The sequence below is a fragment of the Zonotrichia albicollis genome, chromosome 4, assembly GCF_047830755.1.
Source record: "Zonotrichia albicollis isolate bZonAlb1 chromosome 4, bZonAlb1.hap1, whole genome shotgun sequence".
Lineage (NCBI taxonomy): Eukaryota > Metazoa > Chordata > Aves > Passeriformes > Passerellidae > Zonotrichia > Zonotrichia albicollis.
In genome coordinates, this window is record NC_133822.1 from 35441471 (window position 1) to 35458050 (window position 16580).

Consider the following 16580-nt stretch of genomic DNA (forward strand, 5'->3'; position numbering starts at 1 on the left):
TTGTGATAGACACACAGTGCAGGAATTTGGTGAGACAGAGCTTCTTTCATCAGACAATGACATATTTTCCCCTCTATCATAATGTTGCATCAACACAAGTGACATGTAAATGCCCTGTTGCCACTTTGCTTTGGGGTTTAATGAGTTTTCCTCCTGCTGTAAACCAGTAGCCACAGCTATGGTCACTGCTATAATCCCAAAATAATTTTGGACATCCTGGGAGGGGTGGCAGAGCCAAATGCAGCTCCATCATCCTTCAGAGATTGAAGGTTGTTTTGGAGACTTCTGCAAAGCAAGAACACACCTTGCAAAATCCATCATCCCAGCTGGTCTGCAAAGATTGGCCCTAACAGGCTGCTCCAAATGTCCTCCCCTCATCGCTAGCCAGCTTCTGCAATCCTCACATCTGCCACCTGCTCCATCATTAGCTCTTGGGCTGCAGCCAAGCACCGTGGCAACACCTGAGCTACTAATTGGGCTATTGCAGCAGTGGTGGCAGAGCAGGGAGGCGGCTGCCAGCCAAGGCAGCTGCTCCAGGATGGGCAGAGTGCAGCAGCGCTCCCACTGTGCCACACAGCCCCCAGCTGCCACAGCTGCCTCTGGGGCCCATGGCTCTGGAAATGCTCTTTCACTGCATGGAGGGCAGCTGCTGACAGACTGGCAAGGCATATGTGGGAACTGGAGAAGACTGGGATGAGCTGTAGAGGAGGAAAAAGGGGAATCAGCTGCTTACAGGTGAATGACACAAGGGGCATAGTATAGCAGGAGTCAAAGGGAGAGATAAGGCTGCTCACTGATGGCAGAACTCTCCTTTACATCCTACTGCTGGCTGCTGTTCGTCCGTAGGATCAGGCCCCAGCATTTAGGGAAAATAATCCCTTGGAGCAAGGAAGATAGAGAGGTGAGGGAGAAGAGAAGGATAGAGTTTTAGAGAAGCATGCTTCCCAAGTTCTCCAGGTGAATGAGCTCCTACCTGGGGAATGTAGCACCCATAGTGGCATTAGCTGGTGTCATATCCAGAGGGCTGGAAAGCCTTTCCATACCCTTGAGGTCTTCCTATAGCTTTTGGCAGCATGTGCATGTAACAGCAAACATTACAGGGGTGCAGTTGCATCTGTTCACCTTCCTTTCTACTCTGCTGAACAGATCCACAAAGCAGAGCAGACACCCTCATCTGTGGGCCAGTTTGAGTGTGTAACTCCCTGAGGTCAGACCTGCTTTGTTTGGAAAGGTGTGAGAGGCCAGCATTCAGCCAGCATGAGTGAAGGCTTTGGCAGGGCAGGCTCCAGGCAGGAGTGAAGACAGCTGCACCCCTGGCTTAGAGGCTTTTAAATGTTTGCAGGGTGGAGAGCCACAGCCCTGCAGCCTGCTTTGCTGGTGGAAGAGCCTAGAAAGCCAGCCCCTGTCACCACAAGGATGAGTAAGATCCTGCCAAGTGCCAATTACCTCTAAGAGGAACAATTACCACTTCCCCCACCAGTATTTGCAGGTTAAGAGAATGATCTCACCAGGCATGGGAGCAAAGGAAAAGCTCTCTGGGCATTCAGCTGGCAGGGGAGCAGCACAGCCTGCAGTGGAGACCCCTTTCTGTCTGCAGACCTTGCAGGGAAAGAGGATAACATTAAAGACAGTGAAAGAAATGGGGGAGAGGGAGAGGAGGGGCTTGCTAATTGTACCTTCTTCAACAGAGTTGTATCACAGAAAAGTACTTGGGAAGGGTTTGTTGGGGGTTTTGTGAGGTCAGAGCCAGCTCCCTGTACTCAATTCTGTCAAGGCTAACACACGTCACTGGATAAAATCATTGGGCTTTTGTCATCTAGGCAAACACAGTGACACCCCTTCCCTTTGCCCTTTTACCTCCCGGCTCTGGAAGCCAAAAGGCACGTCCAGCCAATTGTGGGAAGCTTTGTCACACCACTGAGGTGACACAGTGTCCTCCAGTGCAGTGCTGTGGTCCGGCTTTTGTGGCTTCCTCTGGGGCCCACCCCCAAGAGCTCTTGCAGCCCTGTGAGAGCAGAGCAGCTCTGAAGACACTTGTGCAACTTTGTAGCACATTCCAGGTATGTTAAAGGAAGATATCCAGCTCAAACCGGTTCTGGACTATGAAGCTCTTCTGGCCAGGCAAGACAAGGGTCAGCACAGAGTTACCAGCAGAGACCTCCATTTCCTAGTCATGCTTTGAAGACTGCTATTGTGGCCCTCAGATGGCCTCATTCAACCAGTTTGTTCCACCTTCCAGGAGAGCTCCATCACAGGTGGAGATCAATCAGGTGCTGCTGGAAAACCCACAGGTCGTAGCAATTACCCTGTGCACTCAGAGGAGTCAACAGTTCAGTCTAAGGCACCCCACAATACTGGAGTCAAGCTCGGATGGACTCGGGTCCTTTCATATCATTTTATGGTGCACTGGGAAGCCTGGAGTAATTTCTTTAAAAATACAAAGTGACAAAATCTTTTCAGCTGTGGTGTTATCTGTGTGTTCACATGAAGATGTGGTCAGTGGCTTTCTCCTGCAATAAATACTGGCCTCATGTGACTGATGGACTCCATGCTGGTTACAGGCTATATTATTCTCTGCTGGCGATGGAGCTCTTGTAGCCCCCACTGTCACCTCTATAACCATTGACTTTGGGAAGGTTTCTACTTGAGTTCTGTGACTGGTCAAAAAATTTACATAACAAGTATTTCCATGAAAGAAAATTGGATTTTTCAAAGAGCATGGGTACCTTTGGAGAAGACAGTAATTCCAAGATTAAAAATAAAACCTTATCAAAATAAAATCATCTTTCTTTGCTGGCTTTGATTGGTTATTCTCAATGGTCAAGTCTCTAATTTGAAGAACCAAGTGATGTCTCTCTTGCATTGTTGATCTGTGGTGTGATATATAATCCAGACTGTAATAAATTTTCTTTGTTTATGTTTCTAAAAAACAGCAATTTGTGGTTCCCTGTGCTGATGTGTTAGCCCTTTGACTGTGGGTTATAGCATCCAATGCCTTGTCCAACAGTGACAGCTTGCATTGTTCTCCTCAGCAGTGCAGTTTACTTTCAGCTCTGCCTTGGAGCATCACAGCCCACCTGTGTTCTTTCTGGTCTTGTTTTGTTAGATCCTATTTTGTCTGGATTTCTCAAGCCCTTTCCCTTCCTCAGTGGCGGCTGGCAGCAGCATGGCTGCAAGGGATAAGCTGCCCTTCCCCAGCATGTCTTCCTCCCATAATTTTGCATCACCTCCTTTCCCATTCAGAGCAGCTCCTGGCACTGGAGGATCAGCGTGAGGCAGCAGAAGAGGCCAATGGTTGCCAGCCTGGTGCTTGCACTCCCTGCGAGTGCAGTGGAGCCATGGCTTCCCCCCCAAGCCTCAGCATCTCCACGTCTGTGCTGGAGGCAAGGAAAGCACCATGATTCATGGCCCCCCTGTAAGATCTGGCCAGGTCCCCAGAGGGGAAACACTGTGCCAGCACCATCCCAGACTGAGAGTTGGAGGAGGATCATGTATGAGAGTTCAGGGAGACAGGTGGGGATGAAGAAGCTCTGCTTGGCTGTGCTCACAAAGAAGGAGGCCCATGGAGCTGCTGCCCATGTTGGGTCACTGGGAACATGCACCTTTTCACCAGGCAGGGATGGCAAGAGGAGAGTTCCTGCCTTCCTTGCCTCCCCGTGACATCAGCACCTGTGTGTAAACACATCAGATGTCCCTGGGGTGCTGTCCTCCCTCCCTCTGCTCCTCAGTCCTTCCTTGGCTCATGTTTGTGGCCTTCCAGACACAACTGCTGCTCTTTTCCCTGTGTTCTCCACTGTGCTGCCATTCTGTCCCCACAAGGACACCAACCCCAGTTCCCCCCTGGCAGATTAAGCCTCTGTGGCTCCCCCCAATTTTTCTGTGTGCCCCTCATTTGCCCAGTGCTGCCACTTTGGATGTTGTGGGGGATGTCCGGAGCGTCCTCCCAGCTGCAGCTCAGCAGCCCAGCAATGCTGGACACAGGTAGGGACAGAGGATGACCTTGGTAGATTTTGGAAAGGTGCCCGAGGCCTGCTGTGACGCCACTCATGCCTCTGAGGGAGCCTGCAGCAGCACATGTTGACACTGAACCTGACCGCAGGAAGATCAGGAAATGCAAGAACGCCTGTTGCTGAGGGAAGCTGGACTTGGCCCTTGCGTGAATTTGCTGAGCTCTGCAACCAAGCCCCGTGAAAGAAGCATTTCCTGCTGCAGCAACATTGCCCATTGCCCTCCCTACACCTTGTGTGGGTCATTTCAGGTTCATTTTTGCCTGATGAAAGCCCCAGCTGCACCTTCTGGAAGCAGTTTCTGGCTGATTCACTTGAAGGAAAACTTTGTCCTTGGTGGAAACACCCTGTCAAGTGGGAGGGACACACTCCCTCCTGAGGATCTGCTTCCTTCAGCAAGCAAACTGTGCCAGCAGTGTGAGGCCAACAAAAATAAGCACAAATGCCCCCCCAACTAGGACTCAGCAGCTATCTGTGGAATAACACAGGAACTACTCTTGCCTTCTTGGCCTTCGGTGAAGAAGGAGAACACACTGTCACCTGTACTATTCCCTGCCCCTGCTCAAGGCAAAGAGGCAAAATTCAGTCCTGACCCTCTCTTCCTACCTTGTTCCTGTGCCTTCTGAGGGCTTCTTAGAGAAGAAAAAAGAGTACGTTCCTTCCTGACATATGCATGTACCATGCTGGAGTCACTTTTGCCACTGGCAATGGCCACACACAAAATGTGCCCTTCACTAAGCAGTACAAGTCAAAAGCACCACGTGTGCCAGATGAGGCTTATCCTTCCCTGGAGTATTGTAGGGATGGAGGGTGAAAGGTTCACTTTTATCTGCTTTATAAAAATATCATGTTTCTGGAGGTGACAAGGCAGGCAGCAGTGGGGGGACACTGGAAGAACAGCTCTGCAAGGCTGGGGGTGAACATGCCCCTGGTTGTGTTTGAATTGGAGCCCTGCCACAGAAAGGAAAGGAAAAAATGCAAGGCTATGGAGGTGGCTAACCTTGGCCACAGCCTGCAGCTGGGCTGGTGCCTGTGCTCTGGCAGAGGACACGTAGGGTGGAAAGACCTGTCCAGCCCTTTGCAACCGTGGTGTCAACCTTGCCCCTCACACCCGCTGGGGCCATGGGCAGTGCTGGGCTGCAGCCATGTGAGCATGGAGCAGGTGGCATTGGCAGGAAAACTCCTTGGGAATGCCAAGGACTCAGTGGGTCCTGGCCCCCCCACTAGTGGTGTTTTTCCACCTCTCAGTCTTGGCATGTCAGCAAGTGCTGGGACACTAGGAGGCACCCGCTGCTGGCAGTGCCCATGCCATGTGTTATTCAGTCCCAGTAATCCAAAATCTCCAGGAGGTTCTGGGGTAGCAGGAGATCCTCTCCTGTTGAACTAAACTCAAGCTATTTTGTTGGGCCTGTATTTCAAACACAGTCCAGGGAATGGCTTTGCATGCTTGTCTAAGGCTTTCCTCTGGGCACCAGTCCCTTCCTACTCCCCAAACAGCCCAATTTGAGTCAGACACTGCTGCTGTCACAGACTGAAAAGCCCCAGGCTGAAGTGTGGCATTTTCTACCTGAGCTGTCTCCTCCTTTCAGGCAGAAGCCCGCCTTCCTGGTGACTCAACTTACAAGTTTCCTTCTTAATAACGGAGTCCCCTATGACGAGTGTCTAAACAATAGCCCCACACCCCTCACTTCGGAGGTTTCAGGAAACAAGTCCCATCTTGTTGCTGTGCCTTGCTGGAGCAAGCTGCTCGGGGACTGACTTGGTCACTGTCCAAACATCCAGCAAACACTCCCACATGCAGGCACTACCCCACACTGGCCCAACACGGGGCTCCAGCAGGTCCCCTCTGAAGGCTGATGGAAGACAGAGCCTCTCCTGCACACTGCACTACATGGGGTTCAGCTCCCTACACTCCTCTTGCTCCCTGAGACAGCAGAGTGACAAATACCTCGGGAGGAACAAGGCTATCCTAAACCTCTTCCCTAATCCCTGCTCAGGCTGTGCAGCTATCAGCTGTAAGCCAACTCCAGGCCCTACCTGTGCCCAAAAAGGGAAAGGCTCTGTGCCTCCCTGCGTCACAGCTGAGCAAATGCAGGGCAAGGATCAGGAAGGCACACAGTCACCCTCGATTTTCCATTTCCAAAAACATGTCTAAGGGCAAGCGTTGTGCATGCTTTAGATAAATGATTACAAGGGGTTTGAGACACAAAGGGGAAAAAATAGTTTTGTTGCCTAGTGCAGTGTGACAGTCACGCGGCACACAGTAGGCATGAGCAGCAGCCCAGATCCTGGGGCTCACAAAACCAAGGGCATAGTGAGCTCTCCCAAGAAGAAATTTAGGCTGGAGAGGCTGAGGAGCCATGGGGGATGCTAGTGGGAGTCAGCTCCAGTTCCTTGTTTGGTTTCCTCAAGGACATTCAGAGCAGCTCCCTTCAACAGCTTTTTAAGGAGGCAGCATAGGGAACGTGAGGCGCTCCTCAGGCAGGAGGCAGGAGCGTGGTGGGCCTGGGGAAGCTGGGTCACACAGCCAGCAGCACATGTGGGGTATGACAGGCATTCCAGCACCTTCCTCAGCCATCTCATCTTTTGCTAATAAGGAGCTCTCTTGAACAGAAATTCTGATTGAAACTCAGCGGTGAGAGTTTACAAAAAAACCCAAAATCAGACTACCATCATTACTGCATGTTCCAATATCCAGCCTCAAGCCCACCCCACTATGGGAAGTGACCTTGGATGACCATTCACAGCAGGGAGGAGAGAGCCTACACAGGTACCTCGATGCTCCCTTTGCTTAGCAAGTACCCCAGCCATCCCAGAATAAACACAAACTGGTTTGTGCAGAAGGGAAAGAAATCAACCCAGAATCAGCACCTCTCTGCAGGACGCACTGCCATGGGGGGCTTCATCTACCCCATGAGTTACACCAGAGGGCTCCTAACCTGCCTCAAGGGTGATGGTCCTAGTGAGCTGCCACAGAATTTCAGTATTTTAGGAACTTTGCTGCTTGATTGAAGGCTCCCAAAGCACCACACACCAAAGTCTCCCTTCTCTCCCCCAGCTCTCCTCCCTCCACTCCAGGGAGCTGAATCACAGCAGGACCAGGGATAGCCAGGCACATCGCCACTTTTTCCTATGTACTGCTATTCTTGGCAGCAGGAGAGGTCACTGAGACAGCTGTCCTGGCCATGTTGCACAATCCTGGGCACCACTGAGCTATTCCTAATGCTATGAAACCAGGAGCTTGCCTGCAGGCTGATACTGAGCACCACTTCATCCAAAGGCGGCTGTATCCCTCCTTACCCAAACTAGGCACGTCCGAGGTATTCCCGCTGCACTTAGCACACATCACACAACAAACAGTTATTATATCATGCTTTTAATACAAACTTAAAAAAATCTGGAACAATAGAAACTGTACAGATTTGATCAATCTTTTTGTGGGGTTTTTTTTTGTTTGTTTTTAACTAAATCTCTAGACACACCAATATCCCGTTCCAAAATATTGCACAACATTCTGAATACAAAACTCTGATTGTATTCCTCCTTCGCTAAAGAAAAGAAAAAAAGAAGGAAAAAAAAATAAAGAAAAAGACAGCAACCCCCTGGTTCCCCCTCTCAGTAGCCCCCTTCTCCAAAAAAAACCCAAGCAGAGCACACGCAGAAACCCTCCACTCGGAGACATACAGACTTCTGTCCTCTTTCACTCCTCTCCCACAAGGCAACTGTCGATTCACTCCTTGGAGAGGGGCGGGAGGAAAGGGAGGCTGAGTGGGGAGAAAGGAATCTTCACCACTTCTTTTTTTTTTTAAAGTTTTTTCCTGAAAAAATATTTTTTCTCTCCTCTTTTTTAAGAAAAAATCTTGAAAAGAAAAAAATTACATTTTTTTACGTTAGAAATATACATATATTATATATACCTCTTACATTTTACAAATGTAGCAAATTATTCAATACAAACAGACATCAACAAAAAGAACATAAACCCATAAAAAATAAAAGTTAAAAAAAAATTCTTCTCTCTTCTCTTCCTAAGAAACCAGGTAAATTAGTGCAGGTTTTTAAAAAATAAAATTGAAGCTGAACGCCTACATCCAAGACTAGAAAAGACCTGAAAAGGCCATTAGTTTCCATTGCTGCCTGATGCTGGAGGAACATTTCTGAAGCACACTTTTTTCCTTTTAAGATGCAAAGAGGTTGGTCCCTCTTCTTTTCCTCCTTCCACTCACACCACTATTTTTAAAGCAAGTATAATACGTGTGGCAGGGCAAAGCAGCATCAAAGCTTCACACACACATAAGCAAGTGGACAGGGGACATCCCCACTTCTTCCCTCCCTCCCTGTGCTGGAGGAGAGCACGCTGTCTCACGGCAGCGGCTCGCAGGTGGCTTTGCCAGATGTGGGGACAGTGGGGGGGCAACTGGACCAGGTCCTGCCATCAGGGGCTGAACACCCCTCACAGTCCAGTGCAGCATGTGGGGGGCACCCAGCAGCACCCTGTTGGGGAGAAGGACTCCGTGGCAGTGGTGGCATCCGTTAAAAGCAGTAGGTTCAAAGAAAAGAAAAAAGGGAAACACAACAGCTGGGCCGTTCCTCGTCAACTTGTCCTAGTCTGGAAACTTGTAGGGTTGAGGTTTTGGGCACCAGCTTTGGGGAAAGTGGCTGGGCTCTGCTCTCCTCACCCACCTGCTGCATTGGCCATAGCTCAATAACAAGCAGCCTGCTTGGGAACCCATGCTGGCACAGGGTCAGGACCGTGCACCCCATCACCCATTGAGGGGAAGGGTGGAAACTCTCCTGGGAGAGCTCTGGGCAGAGACAGTCTCACTGGGACAGCCCACTGCCTTCTGCAAATGCTCAGTGGCAACACAACTACAAAAGGGCTGGAGTGCCTCCATCTCAGGGAAGGGAGCAGGAAAAGCACATGGTAAAGCTCATCTCACCTGAAACAAAGATTTCTTGAAAGAGCACATTTGTTCCACAAGTGCAGGAGGAGTGGATTTCAGACTGTGCTCCAAGAAGCATCATTAAAAGAAAACCAAACCTCAAGTTTGGGAAGCAGCAAAAGCTTATTTTTCATTTAAACTGAGAACTTCAAAAACTGGAGTTTCATCATCTCCATCTCTCTCCTCTTCGCACACTTCCATGCTCACACAGCAGCCTCTAAAGAAACCTCCCTTCCCACCAAAAAAGCCTCCGTCCTTCCTGGGCATGAAGCAGTCCTCCTCTGGCTTTCTGTGAAGGTGGGTTTTGGAGTCCTCAACACAGAAGGGATCAAGCTGAACAGCCACTATTGCCTGACTGCCACACACCATCCTGGAGAAAGGTGCAGAGACCCATATCCCATCCCTGCTGTGAGGAGGCACCTTACATTCACAGACTGAGACAACCACTTGCCTTTGGAGAGCCCATCCCAGCTCTGCCCTAAGCTTGCTGCTGTCCATGCTGATGTGATCTGGCTGGAATGAGGAATTTATGATAGGCACTTCCTTTTCTCACTGGATCAGGATCAGCCACCTCCTCATGCTTCTCCAGAAAGGCAAGGGAAGGGATTTAGTCAGGTGCATACCTGGCTGAAAGCATAAACCCTTATGCTACCACTCAAGACAGCAGCTTCAACATCACCCTATCTTCTTGAAAAGTTGTGCTGCCTCACTAACTAAAAAGGAAGGAATTTCCTCTCTGAGACAAGAAGATTAATTCACAGCAGATAATGAGAACTCTGACCTCAGAGGCCACCACAAGTGGATGCTGGCCCCTGCTGCTGGGGAGAACATCTGGGACATGGGGGAAGGATCCAAGTGGGGTCCAGCTGGTTCAGTGCCACCTCCCACAAGTCACAAAGAGAGGCAGGTGGTGATTCTACACCACAGGGGCTGTCATCCAGACCAACTGGGCAGCTCTGAGAGAGCATCAAAAAGCCCTCTTGCTCAGGTACAGAAAGGTCCAATAACCACAGCCACTAAGCCACTGTGGCCCTGTAGCCACAACTGGAAGTGCAGATGAGAGAGGGAGCAGGAAGAAGCCATTTCACAGTAATGCTCTGCCCTGACTGTGATGTGCTGCGAGATGGTCAAGGAGAAGAGTTAGTGTTTTTCAGCACACAGAACAGCTGATGCCAGCTTGGGCTGGAGCCACAACAGCACAATGGTCTGCGCCCGTGGGCACAGGCGATGTTCTCTGTGTACACAGAAAAAGCAAGCTCACCCACCCATTCTGGCTAGCACGCAACAAGACTGCGTCTGTCCCCACCAACACTGACTCATCCTCTTCTTGTCCCTCCTCCAGCACGGTAGTATGAAGATGACATCCCTACACCCAGGTAGAAGGACCCTGTGTCCAGCGTGGGGCAGGGGTGGTGCAGGAAATCAGGAGCATTGTGACCTACAGTTGCACCAGTCCTGGGCTAGGGTGGGGGAAGAGGGCACACAAACAAAAAAAAAGCCCAAGACTCATTTTAAGGAGTAAAAAAGTGAGTAGGAAAAAAGCACAGGTACTGAGTTAAAAAACAATTCAGTGCTTCAGGAGCGTTACCAGCACAGCGCAACAACACTGAGCTCTCTCTTTTCCCAAGAACCTATATTTGTAAGGTTTTAATATTTTCTGTATATTTCTATTTTTCTTTTCTCTCCCTCTTGTTTGTTTGTTTTGTTCTTGTTTCCCCCCTCCCTCCCTGCCCCAAAATACTCTCCTTCCGTTGTATTCAGTTGGCCAGGACGACAGGCTGGAACGACTGGCTAGGATACTGCATGGCATTCAGGTTGTAGCTGAGTCCTTCCACGAAGGGAGACTTCTCCAAAAAGAGGCTATTGGTGCTGCCACCGAAGACCTGAGCCATATCGAAGGTACCACCCGTGCTGGCGTTGAACTGCGATGCTGGCGGGATGCTGCTGGCCTGGCTCTCACTGGCAACACCATCGAAGAAGAGGCTGCTGGCTCCCGGCGAGGCGCCGCTGTAAACGAACTCCTTGGCATTGGGGGAGAGCTGGGACTGCGGGGCTTGGCTCCCAGCGCTCCCGACGAAGTTCAGAGAGTGCATGGACAGGGAGAGGCCCTTGTGCTTCAGCAGGTTGGTGGTGGGAGACCTGACCATTCTCGGCTGCTGCACAGCCCCTGCTCCACCGCCCCCTCCTCCGGCTCCTCCGCCCTTCTTCATCTTGGTTGAGCCGAACTTGGTGGCAGCAAAGGTGGCAGTGGTGAAAGTGATGGGCTGTGCAGAGCGAGGGATGAAGGTGGGGCTGGGTGACTGGCCAAAGGAGGGGGACGGAGAGTTGGACAGCGAGTTGTCCTGGCTGCCGATAGGGACAAATACCTGGGCGTCGGGGTTGAAGCTGCTCTTGATTTCTTTGTCCAGCTCTGTGGCACTGCAGCCCTCACTGTCATCTAGGTAGAGAACCTTAACAGAGCCCTTCTCACCGATCTGGTAGGAAACCTCAAAAGGATCAATCCAGACACTCAGCTCTTCTGGCACATTGGCACGCACATCCTCCACAGCCAGCCCGCTCCGCTTGGCTGCCAGCTCCACCACCGGATCCACCGTCTCCCCTATGTGAACACAGCGATAGCCAGATCCCTTCAGAGGTTTCTCTGGGTACCAGTGACCCTCATATTTCTTCTTCAGCAGGCGCTCTAGCTCCTCACCAAACAGGTCTGCCCGCCTCCGAGGAAGCTTGTTGTACAGGTATGAGATGATGAAGTTAAGAGCAACTTTGATCTCCAGATGCATACTCTCTTCCCAGCAAGCAAGTCAGGGCAGTGTATTAAAAGTGACAAAATGACAGAAACATAGACAAGTTTTGACTCCAAAGAGACCTAGGGAAAGAGAGAAAAGGATGGATGAAGACTAGAGAACACAACAACTCTCCTCCTATTGAGATAAATAACTGTGCCTTTTCATGAACAAAGCAGAATGAGCTGTTTGCACAAATACTAACAAGAAGTAAGGCTCTCTAGGAGAGGCACCACAAATCTTTGAGGCACCCCTCAAAACAGAGGGATGTTGATAAGGAGAACTCTCCCTGCTCCCCTCAGAAGAAATAAGGGTGTAGCCACTACCCACACGCAAGTACGTACATCACACTCACCCTGCTGCCAAGCACTGCTGCTGTAACTCAGCAGGCCACTGTCTGCTCTGGCAGAGCTCTGGCAGCACACCTAACACGCCTCGCCTGCCCTGGCACTCAGCTGCTTCCAGCACGGCTCACCTGCAGCTGCCTCTCCAGAGCACAAGCGCAGCACCTGAACAGCCTCGTGACTCGCCCAGCAGCTCTGTGCAGACCTGCCTGTGCTCAGGACAGCAGGGCTGGCCGCTCCTCCGGGAGGCCGGCTGGCTGTGCCGGGCGCCATGTCCTGCTGGCACAAGCGCAGAAGGGACGAGAAGGAGCGAGGGAGGGTGCTGGGGCACCAGCTGCCAGCCCATGTTTACCATCCACTTGACTAGCAGGCACATATCTTATTAAGTGTACCCAGTTGAGACTCTGCTTAGCTACAAGCATAAAATCTCAGTTCAAGTCTGCTGGGTGGGGAGAGTGGGACAGTAAATGTATATAAGGTCACAAAATACAAACATACCAACAGCCTGACCAATACAGCTCACATTGCTTATCCCTGCACAGAGGGAAGATGAGCTCTGCCAGGATCAGATACCTACTTAATAAAAACTGAAATTGCTTGCCAAAGATTGAAGTAATCCTCCCTCCTCCTCTCTCTCTGCCTTGTGAGGAGGTCTCCAAAATAGAGAGAACCCACAAAAGCACAATGCAAAGCCACAACACTCAAGTCTCCCATTATACACAGATTTACAAACATTGTTTGTCTGGGTACAAAAAACCCAAAACCAGGTATGTCAGCACTACGCTCTGTCACTCATCCAAGGAAGATGAATCTCACAGATATTTTAAGAGCAAGCACACTTCCAGTAGCCTCCACACCTCTCCAGGGGAAAGAAGAATATCCAGTTTTTAATTGGCGGCTTAGTCAGAGGCTGCTCTGTCTTCAGCTGCCCTCACCTTGCTCAAAGAGACACACTGTGTTCAACTGTCTTCCTAAAATGGGCTTTAGGGATATTCTTGTACAGCACTCAGGCCAATGCTTATGATGTGTGACAATTATTTGGGGGTGGGGATGAAGTACAAACATACATAGTTAGCATTCCCCTGAAAAATCCCAGCAGCACAACCAGGTATCCATGCTGGCCTAAGTCAGCAGGAGTTAAAAAACTGACCAGACTTGTTTGCTTGGTCTAGTTTAGTAGACAGGAAGGATCAAATAACTTTGAATAAGCCCTCAAATATTTTAAAGCTTTACTGTAAAAGAGGGATGCAGATACTCTGCTTTTTCTGTACTACTCCACGTTCACAGAGGCTTAGCTTTAGGAAGATGGTAAGCAGAAACAGATCCCACCCCTCTGATCTGCCAACAAGGAGGGCAGTTCTGGAAGGAACCCCCTTTGGGTTTGACTCAACAACATAAAAACACACAGGAACAAGGGAGTGGAAAAGAAGTCTTCTGTTTAAAACCAGCTTTAAGGAATTACTGTAATGTAACAAACTTTGGTAGGTCACAGCAACCTGTCCGTATCCAAGTAAGAACACCAAAGAAATAAGCAATGATGGTTTTTTCTAAGAACAGTTAAGAAGCCTTCTTCAGAAGACAAAAGTCTTGGCACAATGACAGAGCCTTTTCTACAAAAATTAAGTATGAAGCAAACCCCTAAAGAGCACACCTAAACCCTAACAAGAGCTTGTATAGACCATAGTACCTCAAGGGAGGATTACACAAGCTCTGTAACTTCTTTGGCTTTGAGATGTACAAAAGAGAGGACACCTTGGGATCCCAGCAAGTTAAGCAGGAAGAGAACAGCCAGTTGGTAAGTCTTTTATCTTGTGATAAATTCTAATCCAGATCCAAAATCATTAAGAGGTCAGATAAGACTGGGAAAAGAACAGTGGGCAAAATTTGTTAACATCCTATCTGCTATACAAGTGTCTCAATATACACTGAGGACCCCAGTTCCTCATCAACTTTTCTGCAGAAAGCTGTGAGGAGGTACAATTATACACAATCTCCTTTTGTCTTTTCTCCAATTTTCCTAAAAAGAGAATACTCTGTACCTTGGTTATGAAAAAGGTAAGTTAATTAGCCTAATAACACTAACAGCTGTCAAGGTAGAGGCATACAACTGATACCTGCCGAAGGCACAAAAAAAGTCACTGGCTTCTCAGGTTGCTGACATGGCAAGATGAGCTCCAGGAGGATCCCCTCAACCTACTGCACTGGAATGTGATAAAATAATTTTTAAAAAATTTAAGAACCCCCAAACTCACTGAAATCCAGCTGAAGCAGCGTGGCTCTGAGAGAAGAAACTACCGAGTATCAATTGTAAGCGATATTCTGAGCAGTCTTCTATAAAGGCCAGCATTTTCAAACTAAAGGCTTACTGTACATCGAGGTGCTGGCAGGGAACAAAGAGCTGTTTCTCTGCTCTGCGAGGGAAGGCAAGAGGCCCCTCAGACTCCCGGTTTATCGGTATGCTGAAGGGGAGAGGCCAGACCACCACTTACAACAGAGAAGAGCGAGCACGGGAACGATTCCCTCTCCTCTCGTATACACCAACACGGTGGGTGACCTTGCGGGCATCCCCTTTCGACCTCCCGAACGAGGCCCGGCCCTGCCAACAGGCTGGCCGCCGCCTCGGGATTTAAAGAGACGGCTGTCACGGCGGCCTGCGGTCCCACAGCCGGACACACCCGTCTGGAACGAGAGCGCCCTTCTCAGCACCCCGCCAAGGGCGGCGGAGAGGCTTGCCCCCGCCAGCCGAACGGCCCCGCGGGGACGAGCCCCGCCGCCCCTCCGTCCCCGGTAGCGCGGCCATCTCCGGTGCCGGCCGGCCCCGGCACGCCGGGAGCTGTAGTCCTGGCCCCCCCTCCCCGCCCGCGACCTACTTCTCCCCGGACTGCGGCTCCCGGCGCGCCCCGCGCCCGGCCCGGCGCGTCCCCCGGCGGGGCAGGGCACAAAATTTTCCAGAGCACATGCGCGCTGGGGGCCGCCCGCCCTTCTCGGCGCTGCCCACGGCCGGGAACACGCCCCGCGGCCCGGGACCGCCGGGCAGCCGCCCCCTTCTCCCCTTCCCTTCCCCTCCCTCTCTCTCGGCAGGGATGGGCGGGCGCGTCCCCACCCCGCAGCTGTTCCCCCCCCACGGCTGCGGGACGAGTCCGGGAGGCCAGAAGCCCAGTAACCTTCTGTCCCTCTCCCCCGCTCCCCGCTGCTTGTCCCCTTCGCCCCAGTGGGGCACACGAGGTCGCAAACAAGGTTCCCAACACAGCGGGTCGGATGGATGGGGATATGTCAGCAAGAGCGAGCTCCTGCCCCCGCGCACCCAGCGGGGCATCGCAGATCGGGGTGCCCGGGAGAAATGGGGGGGGGCGGGCAGCCCAGCCCAGCCCCGACAGCGCCTTTGTTGTCGCCGGGCTTCTCCCCCTCGGACCTCGTCGTGCACGAAAGGGAACACCCCGGCGACATCCCCCTTTTCCGGGAGCCCAGGGCGCCCACCACCGCCCTCGGGCCCAGCCTGCCTTTTTTGGGGCTGCTTAGGGCTGGGGCTGAGCCGCATCCCGCCCCCCGCTCCCCCCTTCCCCCCCCCCCCCGCCCCTGAAACTAGGCTGTGGAGAACAAAATGGTGAACTGGGGCACTGCAAAGCGTCCCCGACCCAGTGACTTTCACCTCCATTCTTCTCCCTTGAAGCCCCATTAATCCCCCCGGGGACCATAGCCGCACAGTGATCCCACGGACGGGTAAATCGCTGTCCCTGGTGGGGAGGGGGACGATGGGGCCCCTCAGGCCGAGCTCACAAAGAGGACGCGCGCTGGAGGGGTCACAGCCCAAGAGGGGGTGTGGGGGAGGAAAGCAGCCCCGGCCCCACTTACTTCGTTCTCGGATCCAGGGCCGGCGGCTGCTGGCGGCTGTCGCGGGGGCCGAGGGCGCTGCCGGCAGGTCTCGTCTCTGCTTTGCCCCGTCTCGTCCGTCCCCTCCCTCCCTTGTCCCCGACGGCGCGGGGCGGGCCCGGTGCTGTGGCGTGGATGCCGCTGCTGTGCCCCCAGAGCCGCCCGCGCCCTGGCCCCGAGTGAGCCAACTCACGGCAAACTTTCACCCTTAGCAACCTCTCGGCGCACGGATCCGCTCCCGCCCCGCGTGATGCGGCCGCGGGGGGCGGGCCGGGACTACTTCCCCCTCCCGTCGCCGTCCGCAGCGCCCTAGGATGGACGGGAGGGGGGGGCGGGGAAGGCGTGACGGTGGAGCCCCCTCTGCTGCCCCCACCCCCGGCACCGGGAGTATCCCGGATCCGAGCTCAAGGGAAAGAGGGAAGGGGCCGCGGCCTTAGCGGGGATTGACCTGAGAATTTCCCCAAGCGGCTTAGCTTGAGGCGACGGGGGGATGGGAGTGGAATCGAACGGAGCCGGGAGAGACGGGACTGGCCGGCCTGGTCCTCGCCCCCGCGCACCCTGGGTACGGTCAAGCCCCAGCTCAACGGCAAGGCCAGCCCGGGACTCCCGAAGGGACAATTCTCTGCACACCCC

At 52.2% G+C, this 16580-nt stretch overlaps 1 protein-coding gene across 2 annotated transcripts in view; it reads right to left on the reverse strand.

The window, feature by feature from the left end:
• Positions 1-16227, reverse strand: part of TOB2 (transducer of ERBB2, 2) — a 28607-nt gene extending 12380 nt beyond the window's left edge. The window contains exons 1-2 of one of the 2 annotated variants that reach the window (XM_074539437.1): positions 15930-16227; positions 974-11816 (exon numbers count right to left, since the gene is read on the reverse strand). In XM_074539437.1, coding sequence (XP_074395538.1) covers positions 10708-11730 — 1023 coding nt within the window. In that variant the 5' untranslated portion in view covers positions 11731-11816; positions 15930-16227 and the 3' untranslated portion in view covers positions 974-10707. Of the gene's footprint in view, positions 1-973; positions 11817-12208; positions 14903-15929 lie in introns of those variants that run through there. The other variant, XM_074539438.1, reaches the window with a different exon arrangement.
• Positions 16228-16580: the final 353 nt, after the last annotated feature.